At 36.9% G+C, this 16,448-nt stretch overlaps 2 protein-coding genes across 2 annotated transcripts; one reads left to right on the top strand and one right to left on the bottom strand.

The window, feature by feature from the left end:
* Positions 1 to 200: 200 nt before the first annotated feature.
* Positions 201 to 11,206, top strand: LOC140795512 (probable magnesium transporter NIPA4). Its single transcript, XM_073148121.1, has 9 exons — positions 201 to 723; positions 3,127 to 3,183; positions 3,290 to 3,380; positions 3,475 to 3,635; positions 3,763 to 3,890; positions 3,992 to 4,129; positions 9,507 to 9,599; positions 10,576 to 10,681; positions 10,749 to 11,206. The coding sequence occupies exons 1-9, from the start codon at positions 549 to 551 to the stop codon at positions 10,853 to 10,855; spliced, it is 1,056 nt and encodes a 351-aa protein (XP_073004222.1). The 5' UTR covers positions 201 to 548; the 3' UTR covers positions 10,856 to 11,206.
* A 2,528-nt stretch (positions 11,207 to 13,734) lies between these two features.
* On the bottom strand, positions 13,735 to 16,237 carry LOC140795073 (uncharacterized). The gene has a single exon (XM_073147440.1). The coding sequence runs from the start codon at positions 16,151 to 16,153 to the stop codon at positions 14,057 to 14,059; it is 2,097 nt and encodes a 698-aa protein (XP_073003541.1). The 5' UTR covers positions 16,154 to 16,237; the 3' UTR covers positions 13,735 to 14,056.
* Positions 16,238 to 16,448: the final 211 nt, after the last annotated feature.

Here is a 16,448-nt window from a genome sequence, read left to right as displayed (position 1 = left end):
GTCAATTCGTTTATGACCCGAATTTAATAATTATAAATTTAATTCGGTTCCCACTTGTTCCTTATGTTGGTAGCGAACCGTTGAAAGCATTAATTAATTAATTAATTAATTAATTCTAATTCTCGACGTGACGACAGCCAGTGGAGCACGCCCTCCTGTTCTCGAGAATAACTCAACTTATCCACCCCTTTTATCATATCATATCCGTAGAATAAGTGCGATAATGACTCCTTATCCGATTACTAAATTCTTTTCCCCCGCGTTAATTCTCGTCGTCTCCTCTCGACGACTTCTTTCTCCCGAATCTCGATCCGCCAGTACGTAACTAGTAGGAATCCGGGGCTTCCTTACCGCCGCGAGATCTCCGATCGCTACCGCCGACGACCGCAGCGCCGACCAGTCGCCGCGTGCGCTGCCGCCTCAGACAGCGTATCTAGGGGCCGATGGGCCGCCGCCATGGCTAAGCCGTTGGATCTGACGGGGAAGGGATCGGATTAGAAGAGGGGTTTTGGATCTCGACTGGTAAGGACTTGCTTCGGTCTTCTTCCATGGCGCCCGCGGCGGAGGGGTCTGGGGCGAGCTGGGTGTTGTCGTACACCGGCATGTCATCCGATAACATCAAAGGGCTCATCCTCGCGCTCTCGTCTAGCTCTTTTATTGGGGCCAGCTTTATCGTGAAGAAGAAAGGGTTGAAGAAGGCGGGCGCTTCTGGAGTTAGAGCAGGTCGGTGTAATTTCTCTCTTTTCTTTAGTGTTTTTTGGGAAATTTTGTAAATTTTTACTGATGTAGTGCGTTACATCTTGATCAAAATGCAATCTTGTGTTGCGAATTTGGAATCTTAACTTGAAACTAATTGAAGTCACCACACGTAAAGGTATTTGAAACCTTTTCTATCTCTACGCAATTGATTGTACAAACTATTGGAGAGGTTTGGGCAAGTAAAATAAGGGAAAAGGGACTTTATCAAGAAAATGAGGAATATAGTACCCACTTGGAACTGATAGGAGTCACTATCAATGAAGTCCTGAGCAATGATAAACCAAGATCTGAGATTCAGTACTGTGTTGACCACAATGTACATTGAGCTCTTTACCATATTTTCAGGATGAATGTACATTCCGAAATTTAGCATTTTCCCTTATTCTTGTCTTTCAAGTTGCAGATTACCACCCTTTAATTTGTCATTAGACGAAAATTATATTTCTGATGATAAAGGACTCAATGAAAGAAGGAGTTGAGAAGTAATTGCATGTTTGCCTATTGCGGTGATGTATAACTCTAATATAATAACATCACTGGAGTCTGTTGTCTAATGATTTAAAAGGGTTAATTCAGCTTCAAAGTTGGTCTAGAGTTGTTCTATGGAGACTGCATTGTATGATCGGATAAGACAAGGATAGGTAGACTAAAAGTCTAAAACCAAAAAGGATTTGTCTAGGAACAATACAAAATAATTTCTTCATTCCTTACTAGTGGAGGGCTAGGTTCTCTGACCCTCTTATTGGTGGACATTTTATAGTGCAGAGAGATGAATGACGGAAAATAGTACATGTGGGATGAATGCAAATAATTTGGATGCATATCTTTGTTATTTAGAAAAAGAAAAAAGAAATCAAATCATTTTTTTCTAACAAAATATGTGTGCCTGGAGTCTTATGTTGCTGAACAACTATTTAAAAGATCACATCAGCATTGTATCGTATCATAATACTTAGACTTAGAAGCATATGTTTATGTGAACTACTTAATTTTGTAGATGCGAGTAGTATTGTTGAGAAGGTCTTTTTTATGTGATTTTCTAGTGTTTTTTCTTTCAACAATAACATTACGATCTTCACCTGATCACAATAAAAGATTTGTCATTATACTTTGATCATGGATTGCCATGTTACTCCATTAACATTGTTGCAGGTATTATGAGTATGAATAGCATCCATGATGCCCTTCCTTCTTCACCTTGCTCTATAAAAGGTTATTTTAAGCTGAAAGCAGCTTTGGAGTCACTGCTCATTCTCATAAACAACTCAAATAATTGCAAGAGGGATAGAAGAAATTGTTTTGACCTTTGGGTACATTTAGGGAAAATGAAATGTCCCAATCTGTTGTCAAGAATTACAGTACTGGATAAATAAGACTTAAATAAGTAAATTAATGATCATCGTCCAGGCTGATGGATACGAGATATTTTCTCATAGGAGAGATCTCATGCAATTCTTCTGAATTTCTGCTGGAGTTTATGGCCAAATTGGGAAAACTAAAGTTTGCCCATCTGCTCAACTCAAATTTGAAATCTGAAAATCAAATGCAGGTTTCTTTTAATTGAAGCTCTCGTACAAATTCATCTGAAATATATCTTATTATTTACTTGGAGCAGAAGCTTTAAAAAGATATTAGTAATCTTGACAACTATTGAGTCTTATATATCGACCATTTTATGATACATTGCAAACAAATTCTATTTACTTTTATGTAGAAGTTTTAGCTAGAATTGGGGCAAACAGATTTCCCAAATTGGCTTCCCTGTTGGCAGTGTTTTGTCAGAATTAATCTGTTTGCATGAAACTGTAATGAAAACATCAATTGATAGTGTATTTTTATTTAAAAATACATTTGGTAATGTTTCAAATTTTAAGGTTCTCTATGTCAAAGCATGCTGACTTTACTGATCCATCAGTGTCAAACCGGCACTGTGCCTGAATTGTGGCAGGTTGTGCGAAGCATATGCCCAGTGGTCAACATGTGCCCATACCATGACTTGATCCTTGCATTTGACACAGCTACATACTAAGCTACTTATGCAATTGCGTTAAAATAAGGAAGCAGACTATATCTTGGAAAAGAAAATCTTAAGTACTGAGTACAACAGTTTCTGTTGTTTTCCAAATGCCTTCATGGTCTGAAGCACAGGAACTTGATGCATTATTTCTTTCATATAAATATCTAGTTGTTAATGGTTCTAAGGTGTCTCTTGTTTGACTTCTACTCTCCTTCCATTCCTTTCCTTGATTCATACCAAGAGCATTGGTATGTGACTTCTTAAAGTCAGGAATCCTGCAATTATTGATTTCTTAATGTTTTTCTCTTGGCTTGTGAAATTGGAAATAATTGACATTTCACTTTTAACAGGAGTCGGGGGCTACTCTTATTTGTATGAGCCTCTTTGGTGGGCAGGGATGATTACAAGTCAGTGCTCAACTCTTGTTACTAAACTTTTGACTTTTTTGGTGAGTGTGAGTTAGTATATCTTCCTGAAAAAGTAAAGGCTAATAAGTTTTGTCTAACATAACAGTGATTGTTGGGGAAGTTGCCAATTTTGCTGCTTATGCATTTGCACCAGCTATTTTGGTCACTCCTCTTGGTGCACTTAGCATTATCGTCAGGCATGAACTTGAATTGATGGTCATATTTTCCTTCAATTTTTTTTTTGTCTCCTCATGGTTCATTCTCTCATATGTTAATAACTATAAACTGTAGTGCGGCCCTTGCACACATTATTCTTCGGGAGAGGCTACATATATTTGGGATTCTTGGCTGTGTACTCTGTGTTGTGGGATCAACAACTATTGTTCTCCATGCTCCTCAGGAGCGTGAGATTGAGTCTGTGACGGAAGTATGGGATCTTGCTACTGAACCAGGTTTTGGCTGTTATCCTGCCCCTTTATTTTATCACAGAGAACATTTGCCTAGCTTGGCATCATTCCTGTCCTTTTTTGGTCAGATTCTTTTGCAACTTGCTAAGACGAAAATTCGTGCTTCCTGCAGCTTTTCTTTTATATGCAGCAACTGTACTTGTGGCAGTTTTCATACTTATATTTCGTTATATCCCACATTATGGACAGACACATATCATGGTGTACATTGGTGTTTGTTCTCTTGTAGGTTCTCTATCGGTATGTATTTCTCTATGTCCATAATTTATCCTTATTATCTTGTCCTTGTGTTCCTGGGTAAGTTGCAAATTTCACATTTTTGTCACTCCCAATTTTGGCAGGTCATGAGTGTTAAAGCTCTTGGAATAGCTTTGAAGCTGACATTTTCTGGAATGAATCAGCTAATTTATCCACAAACATGGGCTTTCACTATAGTTGTACTTGCATGTATTATTACCCAAATGAACTATCTTAACAAGGTAATGTGATCTTTCATGATTTCATCTCCATCAGAAGATATTTATTGGCCTATTCTCATTTGTATAAAATATGACCCCAAAAATATACATAGGTGTGTCTTCTTTGATCACTCCTTTCTTTCATATGCCTGCAACATAGGTGACTATCATATTGGAATTCTTTAACCTTTGGCATGATAAGTATATGCTTCTTGAAACTAGATGAACATTGAGACTTAACAAAGCTCATATGCCTCTAAGAGAGATTTCTCTTGATTTCTAAAGATGAGAAATGAATTTGTAACTTAAATGTTGATCTTGTGGGAGGGCTTCTTTTATAAATTGTAGAAATAATATAGTTGTGACATAAATTCTAATAGGATCTGTAAGGGAAAAAGATCTTGTAAGAATTGTAAGAAGTTGCATCTTTTATGGAAAGAAGACTGAACTATGGCTGTGATGTATACATGTTTTGATTAAGTTTTAGAAGAAAAGAATATGAGGGTAGATATTCATGTTGATGTATACAATTACTATTTTAGTAAGAGGTTTAAAAGCTCAAATTAGTTTTATGTAGGATTTACATGGTGTGATACATATGCTGATACTTATAACGTATTTTAAAAATAAGTTGATACCTTTTCTTATTTCTTTCTTTATCATCAAAGCTAATATGCAAATGTGCTGGACAAGACACTAATGGTGCGTTTGGTTGTAGGATTAGATAAGAGAGGATGAGTCATCCCTAAGCTTATCCTAAGAGATAATATGTTTCTTAAGATTACTAATCCCATATTACAATTTTAATCTATTATTTGATTTATACAATACTATATATGGGATAATTAAACAAAATTATATTATTATCCTCAATAAAGAAAATTAGTAATGCCTTACTATTTTAAATTATTGTTAATTATCTCAATCTTAAATTATATCATTAAATTATATTATGTTAATTATCAAAATTAATCATTTAAAACCAAAAGTAATACAAATAATAGAATAAGTTAATATAAAAATGTTTAATAATAAAAAAAATGTAAATTTATCTAATATGGCAATACTTTAAATAAATACAAAATATAAAATACTAAAAATAATAAAAATTATAAAAATAAGATTTGAGTAATTAAGATTGTTAGGTTGTTATTTATATATCTAAATTTATTATTTCTTATATAAGGATAATATAGGAATAAAGCTCTTATCCCTCCACTCGATATATATCATCTCATCCTCTAACGTGAGATGCTATATCCCCTTTTTGGGGGATATGATATTTGGTCCAAACTCCTAATCTCGTTTATAAATTTCATACCAAACATGAGATTATGTGAGGCCCACAGGATAACCAAGAAACAACAAAAGGATACAACAAGAGTTTTACTCTAAGCCAAGCACATGGAAGAGAAGCTCGAGATACAATCGTATCAATAGGAGAGAATGGAAAGCCTAGAAGAAAATTATCATAGAAGTAAGGTTGGTGTATTCAAACGCCCCTTTGAAAAACCTAGTAGGCTAATCGAGTCGATAAGGAGGGTGATCCTTTTATATGGCACAAGGAAAACCCTAATCTCGTCTCTTCGGTGTTTATTGAAATACCCTTGCACACTTTGATATCATTGGAATGCACTATAGATAAACTTAGTTTGAGAAATTTTGGTGTTTTGCGTAGGGGTGGCAATCGAGTAGTGTTAAGTGGGTTCGAGTCCGGTCAAATTCATTTCGACAAGAAACGACCCGATTATTAAATGAGTTGTATTTGGTAGACACGAACATAACTCATTTGATTAAATAGGTAACACCACCAAAGATTCCAGTTTCGGCCGATCCCGAGTGGGATCAGTCGAAACAGATCAAGATCGGCTATAGCCGATCCCGATCCAGGCCGAAACCAGCCGGGATCGGCTGGTTTCGGCCTGTACACCCACCTGCAGCAGCAGACAGCTGCCTGCTACTGTGACAGCTGCTGCTGACAGCAGCTAGCTGCAACAGCTGTTAGAGAGAGAGAGACACACACACACATAGCAGCTAGCTGCAGCAGCTGTCAGAGAGAGAGAGAGAGAGATAAAGAGATTAAAAAAAAAGAGGGTGAGAGAGAGAGAAAAAGGAAGAGAGAGTGAGGGAGAGGAAAAGATAAAAAAAAGAGGGTGAGAAAGAGAGAGAGAGAGAAAGATAGGGAAAAAAAAGTATGGGAGAGAATGAATATTTCAGACTAATAGTTAGAGTGATAGTAAAGAAGAGAGGGAGGAAGAGAGATTTTTATTTTTTAGGCTTTATATGTGAGTAATTATTATTTCTTATTTTCTTATAATTTTTAGAAATTTCTCAACATTTTTAATAATATTTAGAATTTTATTTAATTAAAATAGTCCAATCCGATACAGGCGGCCGATACATATCGTTTTTCTGGACGGCCAATCCCGATCCCGATACCGATACCGATTTTTGGAACCTTGAACACGACACAACCCGTGTAACCTATTTAATAAACGAGTAGTGTTAACACGACAAGATAACCTATTTAACATAACACATTAACATGTTTAATACAATACTAATAACACGACACCCTAACCTATTTAGCACAACACAATAACACAACACAAATAATATATACCCATATAAAAATCAATATTTAATGATTTACTCTACATAAATGGTCCATTATACAAACAAATAATATCTTTCAACTCAAACTTATACAACACAAAAATAACAATTCTAAGCCTTTAACCATAAATTCAATTCAAAATCCATACATCAATTCAACTACCAACAACCAACAGTTAGGGGTGGCAATCGGGTCGGGTTAAGCAGGTTCGGGTCGGGTTAAGCGGGTTCGGGTCGGGTTAAGCGGGTTCGGGTCGGGTCAGATTCGAGTCGGGTCAACATTACCTTGACACGAACACGACCCGATTAATAAACGGGTTGCATTTAGTAAACACAAACACGACACGATTAATAAACGGGTAACACGACACGAACCGCCTAACCCGTTTAATAAACGGGTCAAGTTAACACGACACGCTAACACGATCCGTCTAACCCGTATACTTAAACGGGTCGTGTTAACCCGACACGTTAACACGACCCGTCTAACCCGTTTAATATAAATCCTATATAAAATTTAATATTTACTAATTTATTATATATAAATGGTGTATTACACAAATAAAATAACATATTTTAACTCAAAATTCATACAATATCAAAATTACAATCCTAATAATTCATCATAATAAAACCCATCCAATTGAGTTTAGAACAAAATTTCAATTTTCAAAAAGTGTATCATACATTCATACAAACAAAATAATACATTTCCAACTCAAAACTTATACAATATCAAAATTACAATCCTAATAATTCATCATAACAAAACCCGATTATCATGCTTAGTAAGGATGTTGCATGCTTACAAGGCCGCTTGCAGACTTATCTTTGTTGTAGTTGTGGGTTTACCTATAAAAGTGATTGTTGTTTTACTAATAAAGGTGGTTGCATGCTTATCTTTGATGTGATATGAAAGAGTGAAAATGTATCCATTTTGGAAGAAAATTGTAGATATATAAGATGATTTGAAATAGGGTTATTATTATTACATTTGATGTGACATGAAAAAGTGAAAAATTAGTTTTGGAGAGAAATTAAAGATGTTAGTACTAGAATATTATTGTTAAATTTGTAAAAGACTAGTGCAAGTCATTTTAGGGGTAAATTTATAATTTGAGAATAATTCAAACTTAGCCTCATTTTATTTTTCTTTCTCCTCTCACCTTTTGAAAATGGCTAGAGATAAAGTACCATTTGGTTATTAAATATGATTACTGTTGCCTGGCTGGGTTCAAGGGAAATCCTTGGACCCGAACCAAATGCCACCATAGGCCCTTAAAATGGCACAAATGGTGCAACAGGAATGAATTCTCATACTACAAAAATATACTGCTGAAGGATTTGTAACTGGGATTCTCCCTTCACATTTGATGCTGCTGACTAACTGAGCTTAATCTCACTGGCAACAAATAGCTAGCACATCATGCTCTACTGTTCTTCAGGAAATTATTCACTATTTTTCTTTCTCACTCTGACATTGCTAGCAAAAGCTTACTGGTTGGTTTCTTGTAACTATTCAATTAAGAATTTCATTGTCTTACTTCCTAGTACTTGTTCCATCACTTTTTTTTTTTTCCATGTATTCTTTTCTACAAGTTCTATTTATGTCTGCATCTTTATGTTCTGAGCCTTGTACATAAGAATGTTGGATAGCTATTTGATACTAAGTCAAGATTTCAAGTACCATTTTCAGCTTTGGAGGTCTCCTAGAGTTTTGTTTCCAATAGATTTGATGTCTTCTAGTTTCCCTATAAGTTTTTGCCAGATACTCCTCAAATTAGAAATTGTAAAAAAGATTAAAAGATAAAAATCTAGAAATCATTACTCGCTGTTCTTTTTAATTTTTTATACATCAAGGTGATATTTATGTCTACTTTCATATAAAATGTTGCTGATTTTCATATTAGTATTGTTGAGATATGTCTTGAAATTAGATGAAACTAATAGGATAATCGCTTCTTTCTTGACAAGTTTTAAAAGCTATATCTAGAATTTCACAAATTTAATGATTTAGAGGGAGAGAGAAGCACCTGATGCCTTGACCCATTTTAGAATCTAATCCATGGATCTCAAATGGAGGCTCAAAGTCAATTTCTTTTGAATGAAGTTGTGTTTTTCTGATAAAAAGAGATGCAAAACATGTACATTCTTAGAGTCTTGGTTTAATTATTGAGTACTAGTCAAAATTTATCTGTTTCAACTGGGACTTATGAAACTCACGATAGAGGACAGAACGCTGAAAAAGTACCTGGGCTATCTACTTCTAATGAATTGGTCTAGTCAATGCTCATTCTTTTTGTGTAATATGTAAATGAACCGTAATATGAATTGAAGTGCTCCATACAGCTATTAACAGCGTGACACATTACTAGTTTTTCCACTTTTGGAAATCCTTGCTAATCTAATTTATACTATCATAGATTTTGAATGTTTTGAGGAGTCCCCTGAAATCCTATTATCCTAGTAAGGTTGGCCATTTGGAGAGCTATCTCCTGAGGATTGCTTAGCTTAGCTTACTGAACTAGGTTGCTTTCTAATCAGATGCAATGTTTTACTTATTAATATAGATGCATGGACTGTCTAAAGTCTAAACAAACTACTGCTACTGTTTGACTATTGAAGAAATTGAAATAAATATATATTACTTTCTGGTTTTTGTTTCTTTATCTCTATTGTACCACCTAAATTTTTATTAATTTGATTGAGACTTGACATTAGTAGGTTTGTGTGTTGAATTACTCGAGGATATACCTAAATATGATAATTTTTTGTAATGCAGGCTCTTGACACGTTCAATACGGCAGTTGTATCACCCATATACTATACAATGTTTACATCATTAACCATTTTGGCTAGCGTAATTATGTTCAAGGTAACTTCTTCTGCATAATTTATTAATTTAATCAGCCCTCATATTTTAATTTTTTATTGTGCATATCTTGCTTAAATGATTGTACTAAATTTCATTGCCATTAATTACTTGCACCTTTTTGCATGACTAGTAACTTGGGATGCAAGTTAAAGCTCCAGGAAAGCACTCATCATGATGTCTTTTTCAATACACTCTTGCTAGGTCTTTTTAGAATTGCCATTCAATTTGACGGTTTTTTCGAAAATCAAGCAGTTAAGGTTAATCTCATTCTGATGGACATATGGTCTACTACTTGGACTTGTAGCACTTCTCCAATGTCCTCTGTCTAAGCCATTTGTTCCCAAAATGGAATCTGAAGAGGAAATTATACTTTCCAAAAAAACAATGGTTATATAACTTCACATGGGCTTGTTCGTATATTGGTGTATTTAAAAAATCCTTTGTTCCCTGTACCTTTTGGGATTCATGATCAAATGAACACCATCTTCCTTAGCATAGGTGCCAAGTGTTCATAAAGCAACAGTAGAAGTTGAGAAAATGCATATAGCTGAATAATATATATGCAAGTGCATAATGAGAAGAGAATGTATGCTTACTTTTTATCCTTGTCTTACCTATTTTACTATTGAAATGTGCGGAAAACATGTCATTCCTTTTGATCAACTTCTCCTTATTGATTGAGCACATTTTCCATAGATCCATTCCTAATTCTTAGTTAAACTAAGATACTTGGTACATGTCTCTTTTGTTTCTTACAATGCTTGCTATTTCCTACTAAATGCTTTTTAACCATGGGTTACTGCATATACTGTTTCTGATATATATATATATCATCACTGTCATACTGGAAACTCCATAAGTAAAAGGGAAGGGTGGTGCACTTTTACAGCAGGAATCATTGTATACTGATAAGTGTGACAGGCAACTTACTAATTGAAGTAGTTATGAAAGTGTCTAATGAATTTTTAACTAGCAGGACTGGGATAGACAAAATCCTACACAAATTGTCACTGAGATGTGTGGCTTTGTTACAATTCTTTCTGGGACATTCCTTCTTCACAAGACCAAGGACATGTGTGATGGTATGCTCCCATTTTGCTCAAGTTCCTTCAACTATATTATTCTCTGAAATTTTGCGCTGCTTGACAGGGCTTTCCCCATCTCTTTCTGTGCGACTCCCAAAACACGCAGATGAGGATGGCTTCCCTGCTGAAGGCATTCCTCTCAGATCTCAGGAATCATTTCGGTCACCATAAAAAACGAATTATGGAACCCCTCTCCACTTAGGTGCATCCGAGTTTCTGTTGTGCCATTCATGTTATGCAGGAAAACCTACATTCTTTTATTCGGATATAAATTGTAGAGCTTTTTTTACTTAGGTTCCCAAATTTAAAAACAAAAAGGCTCAACCCTTTGTATGTGAGACGTTAGTAGAGAAGGTATAGGGACCACATCAGTCATATACTCAATCGACAGGAGATTCATTTTACCTTGCTGTAGACATGAAAGTTTTGTATATGCTGTTAAGAATTCATTGTATCACCCCATGTTTTCATATTGTAATGCTGAAAAAGAAGTCACAGAAGAGCAGAAATTTGCAAGTCCAATGCTGTTAGATGGTTTCAAGTACTTCAAGTTGAATGATTATGCCATTAAGGGATCAGATTAGATTGGATAGTTTTCTAATTACTCTTAAGGAGTTACTTGGATTCTTATTCATGAATCAATAGCTTTGAATATACCGAGATTAGAAGGATTTGAGGCAATATCTTCTTTGACAAGATTCTTTTTGAATCATTTTCATAGTCAGAAGGTATGATGCAACTTAGATCTTGTCTGCATCATCTTGCTCTTACTGGATAGTGTGATGGATTTGTACCATGTGAGGGATTGCACAAAGATCATGTGGGATTAGTTTGAAGCATATTTAATGATTGATTAAATTTCCTATTTGAAAAAGTGTTAAAATTTTGTGGATTACTTCCTAGTCCCTTCATAGCTAAGCTATGAAGTGGGTTATTATAAGTGGATAATTATAACTATTACCTATTTTCATGTAGATCTAATTTATTTTTCATGATATATTCACCCTTGGATGCCTCTTCACATAGATCTAATTATAACTATATGTTCATTTCTTTATTAAAAATTATCACATGATCGTCACGTGATTAAATTTAAGACATCTAAGGATTATTTGACCTTTATTTTAGATAAAAGAAAATGAGAAAAATTAAACGTGACTAATTTTAAAACATCTAAGGATTAGTTTACCTTTATTTTAGATTAAAAAAAAAGAGAAAACTTAAGAATAAGATGATCATTTTAATATTTTTCCTTAATGTATGGGATATATTAAATTATTGAGAGGGTTAAAACATTAACAAACTAAATAAGGAGGTCCATATGAAAATGGGCTATAATTTCAGAGGTCGAGGTGGTGTACTTAACCTTATTATGAACCGAATAATTACAATAATAATATAGTAGTAACACTGAAAACAAATTAAATATAACTTGGTGCGTGCTCTTTTCAAATAGTAATAAATAACAGGGAAATATATAAAAAGGGCCCATTCAAATATACCCCAAGTTTTGCTTTGGTTACATCTTATCATGTAGATATTTACCATTTGATCCCTGCGTTTAACTTAAAATGCATTAGAAATACTATTGAATATATATTTTTGGGTTAAGATAAAACATAATTTGAGAAAGAAATTTTAAAGTCAAATGAAGAGTATTTTAATTTTTATACTGAAAAGTTACGAAATATTCTCTATTTCATTAACTAAAGTTATGGTAAAATTAGCCAAAAATATTTTGAAGGCATTTAAAGTAAAATACAGTGGTTGAATAATAACTACCCATATAGGACAAGTGTCAACGTCCAATAATAAATATCCATATAGGACGGTGACAATGATAAGAAAAGAAAAAGACACGGTGATTTTGAAATGATGTCCTAACTAATATGACAGCAAGGTTTCATATCTAAATAATCATGAATTCAAGAACCTCTACAACAATTAGGGGGTGCAAAAGAGTACGAGCCCGACTTCAGCTTAGACCCGGTTTGAAATGAATTTCAATCAATGTCAAATGTTTAGATAGTTAAAAGGAATCATATTGTATGAGTACTCCCGCTCTTAAATTTTGAATATATATATATGGGTTTAAACTTGACAGCATCTATGGAACACCATAACTTTTTTTTGCTTCTCTCTCTCGCTAAAAGAGCCAAAAATAGAAGGAAAAAGAGTAAAATAAGTTCTTATGAAGCATTAAATTCACCCAATGTCCAGCTCAACCAAGCTCACAACATCCAACTACTACTTGCTGTCTCAGTTGAGTAAATCATCTGAATTTCCTGCAGCTGGGATACTTAGCAACCAGGATTGATCACGAAATCCTCATTTTTACAAGGTTTTATAGAAGATCCATGCAACATTGAGGACATGAAAACATCATCAAATGCACAACGCTTCTCATAAAGTATGGCTGAATTTATGGAACTGCAATTTTCAAATAAAGCTTTCTTCCAGTTGAACATCAAGAAGCAAAAAGAAGCAGACGAAAGTAATGTTGTGGTAAGGTGAACAATTAGAAAATAGCATCACTCAGAGAGGAAGAGCAAGAAAAGAATATAGATTCAGCAACTCCATTTCAAAAAGAGAGAGAAATATATCAAACTACAAAATTAGGCTCTAAATGTGAAATTAAGCACTCAAGACAGTTATGAAACACATTTTCATCATATATTAACTAATGACCAGAAACAGTACAATTTTTCAGTTATAGAATATATGTACCAAGCAGAGCCAACCCCAAATAGTTTCAAGAGAATACTCTCAAGTATACTTTCCCTTGCATATCAAGCAATAAAGTAGGATTACTGTGATCAAACTCCAAAGTCCAAACAATACTGAAATTTTTTAACTTTGCAAGGTCAAAGTTCTTTTGAAATCTTCTCAACTCTCTGGACAAATGATCCATACTAAAGTAGGGGTAACAGAAAGAATAAAAAACTAAAATAATAGTAGGAAGACCAGTTTATCAGAACATCTCAGCTGCTAAACATTTAGCCATAGAGGTTTTCAGAGAAATTTTGTGTTTATGAGGAATGGCAAATAAATCAGCAGAAATATAAGCAATATTACTGAATATAGAGGAGAGTATACAAGTGAAGGACAACCATTCTTCTACATATTAATGGAGGAAGGAACATATATGTTCCAACTACTAAATACTATGTGACACAGATTATGTTTTGTACGAAATCTATATCTTTTACCATATAAACGATCTTTCCTACCCAAGTACATTATAAAACAGGCATTATAAACTCAAAGCTACTTACATACATATAACTATAAGTGCCTAAATCTGCATATAAACACCACAATATAGTAAAGTTGCTGAATAAGCTACAGCAAGCAGAAGTAATTACCATAAAATTAGCAGCTCTTACCATGCAGGCTTTCTGTCACCTCACCCTTTATGTTGAGCCAGTGACAGTCATCGAAGTTGCACCGTGCCGAACCTTGCAGGGACTCTGCAACATCAGTAGGTTCCAAGAAGAGAGGAGTCCATGTCGGCGTTCCATCCTCATAAGAATTATGCGTAAGGCGTTGAATATTTGATCCATCAATGTTTGCAATGAATATATCCCCATATGGCTGGTAATGGTGTGGATTTGAAATAGGCTCTGCGGACACCCCTGCATAGTCTGATGTAAACACCAAGCTCTTGGAGTTGGGACTGAACCAGGGATGGTTAGTCCTCCCTCCCTCTCCACTGTGTACCACTTTCCTCAATCCAGTCCCATTTGGATGCACCATGTAGATGGCGAAGCTCCCACTGCCTGGATTGTCCCTGTCTGATGCAAAGGCAATCCACTCCCCATCAGGCGACCAATTGCACATTGTATCACTCCATGGCCCATCGGTTAGGTGTTGGAGCCCTGCGGCCTCCCCTTCGAGAGCGTCCATGATGTAAAGGTTCTTGTGCCCTGACCGCCCTGATCGAAATACCACCCACTTGCCATCGGGAGATGGAGACGGGAAGGCATTGTTCTTGCCCCCGGAGGTCAGCTTCTTGATTGAAGGTTGAGACTTGGCATCATCGTCATGGAGTGTGATTGATATTATGTCAACATTGGTGCTCTCTGTTGCAAAGTCAGGACCATGGCTAGTGTAGATGACCCCTTCCCTCTTCCAATCCCACGCGGTCGGGAAGGCGTTGCCAGAGAAGATCTCCCGACGGCCATCAGAGCCATCAGAGTTCACTACAAACACCCCTGGTAATCCAACAAAGGCTATTCTTTTTCCATCATGGGAGAAGGAAGGGAAAGACCCATCAATCCTGAACAGCGAGAAGGCCTCAGGTGCCAGGCTCTTTATGCTCTCCAACAATAATGGAGGGCTCCCACCGTTGCTTCTTCCCCTGCACCGGTGGTAGCCGACCCGGGAGGCATCCGGCGAAAAGAAGGGATTGAAATGATGAGAATTAGGCCTAACTGGCCTAGTAACCTCCACATAGGTTATTCCTCCATCTCCGACCTCAATTAACTCTATATGCCGGAATTGCGAACTTGACCTCCTCGTCGCCACCGCGATAAGTTTCGGAGCTGCAGCGGACACCGCCGGAGTGAAAGCATGGAAGCCGGGAGGCGTAATCCGATCAACGGAGACCAGGGAGACGCCAATCCCGATACTAATCTTAGCTCGGTAGATGCTCCACCACCCATCCGAGCTCTGGCGATGGAAATAGAGAGTAGACTCATCGGCCCAACAAGGCCAACCACCATGGTCGACCACCAAAGTCCTCCCCGAGCCATCTGCAGTTCGGAACACAAAAATCCCAACTTTGAGCTCCTCCACCTCTCCTGACCACCCCCTGGCCCCGGACGACGCCACGGCCGTCCAATTCCCGGAAGGGGACACCGCGGGGCTGAAATCGGAGACGCCGTAGGGGGTCAATCGCCGAGTTTGTCCGGTAGCAAGATGAGTGGAGTACACGGCAGCCCAACTCCGCCTCGGAGACGAACTAGGTTCGTGTGTCGAGACATATATGAGGTCATCCCCGGCCAGGGCAGGCTTATCCTTCATGGAAACGCGAGAAAGGTGGGAGCTTTGTCGGAGCAACGGAAACTGGAGACGGGCGGGGAGTAGAAAAGAGCCTCCTCCTTTGGCGGGTACGAAGAGGTCGAGGTAGATGTTGGAGGAGCCGTTGCGCTCGCTGACGTAGAGGAGGGCGTCCATGGAGGAAGGGGGAGAGGAGGACAGGAGGGAGGAGAGGAGGGAGGACGAGAGGGAGGGGAAGAAGCCGTTGTAGTTGACGGAGAAGCCGTCGGTGAGTTGGGTCTCGGCGACGGGTTCTTCTGGGTTTTGCGACGTGGGGAGAAAGAAGAGGTCGAAGAAGTAGCGGCTGCGGCCAAGGGTGGTGAAGGCGATGGAGCTGGCGGTGGATTCGGTGGTGGTGCCGAGTTTAGAGAAGATGGAGAAGGAGAGGAGGAGGAAGGAGAGGATGTGGGGGAGAGTTTGAGGAGCCATCTTCGTGAGTCTCCGATGGTTTCTGTTGTCACTTGCTACAGAGATACAGATAGATATATCCTTCTATCACACTTTATGTTCCAACCAGATAATTTCATTTAAGATATAATTTCTATTATTTATTATTGTTTTTTTTTTTCTAAGAAAAACTGCATTCATCAGCTTCATTCATTTAATCGTAAGAAACAACCAAAGATAGGGCTAGCTCAACCATTCATAAATACGAGGTAAGGGCTACACAAGCAAGATTGTGAGCTAGGGAATTGTTAGCTTGACTAGTAGACAAGACACTTAG

Source organism: Typha latifolia, chromosome 9 (genome assembly GCF_019914945.1).
Source record: "Typha latifolia isolate L0001 chromosome 9, TyphaL0001v2, whole genome shotgun sequence".
NCBI lineage: Eukaryota > Viridiplantae > Streptophyta > Magnoliopsida > Poales > Typhaceae > Typha > Typha latifolia.
The sequence above is the reverse complement of the archived record's forward strand: the minus strand, read 5'-3'. Positions and strand labels throughout refer to the sequence as shown.

Excerpts from the sequence above, each read along its gene's own strand:
- LOC140795512 (XM_073148121.1), top strand. The coding sequence starts at position 549 with ATGGCGCCCGCGGCGGAGGGGTCTGGGGCGAGCTGGGTGTTGTCGTAC. Across the intron at positions 724-3,126 it reads CGCTTCTGGAGTTAGAGCAG|GAGTCGGGGGCTACTCTTAT; the intron begins GTCGGTGTAATT and ends CACTTTTAACAG. Across the intron at positions 3,636-3,762 it reads GGATCTTGCTACTGAACCAG|CTTTTCTTTTATATGCAGCA; the intron begins GTTTTGGCTGTT and ends TGCTTCCTGCAG.
- LOC140795073 (XM_073147440.1), bottom strand. The coding sequence starts at position 16,153 with ATGGCTCCTCAAACTCTCCCCCACATCCTCTCCTTCCTCCTCCTCTCC.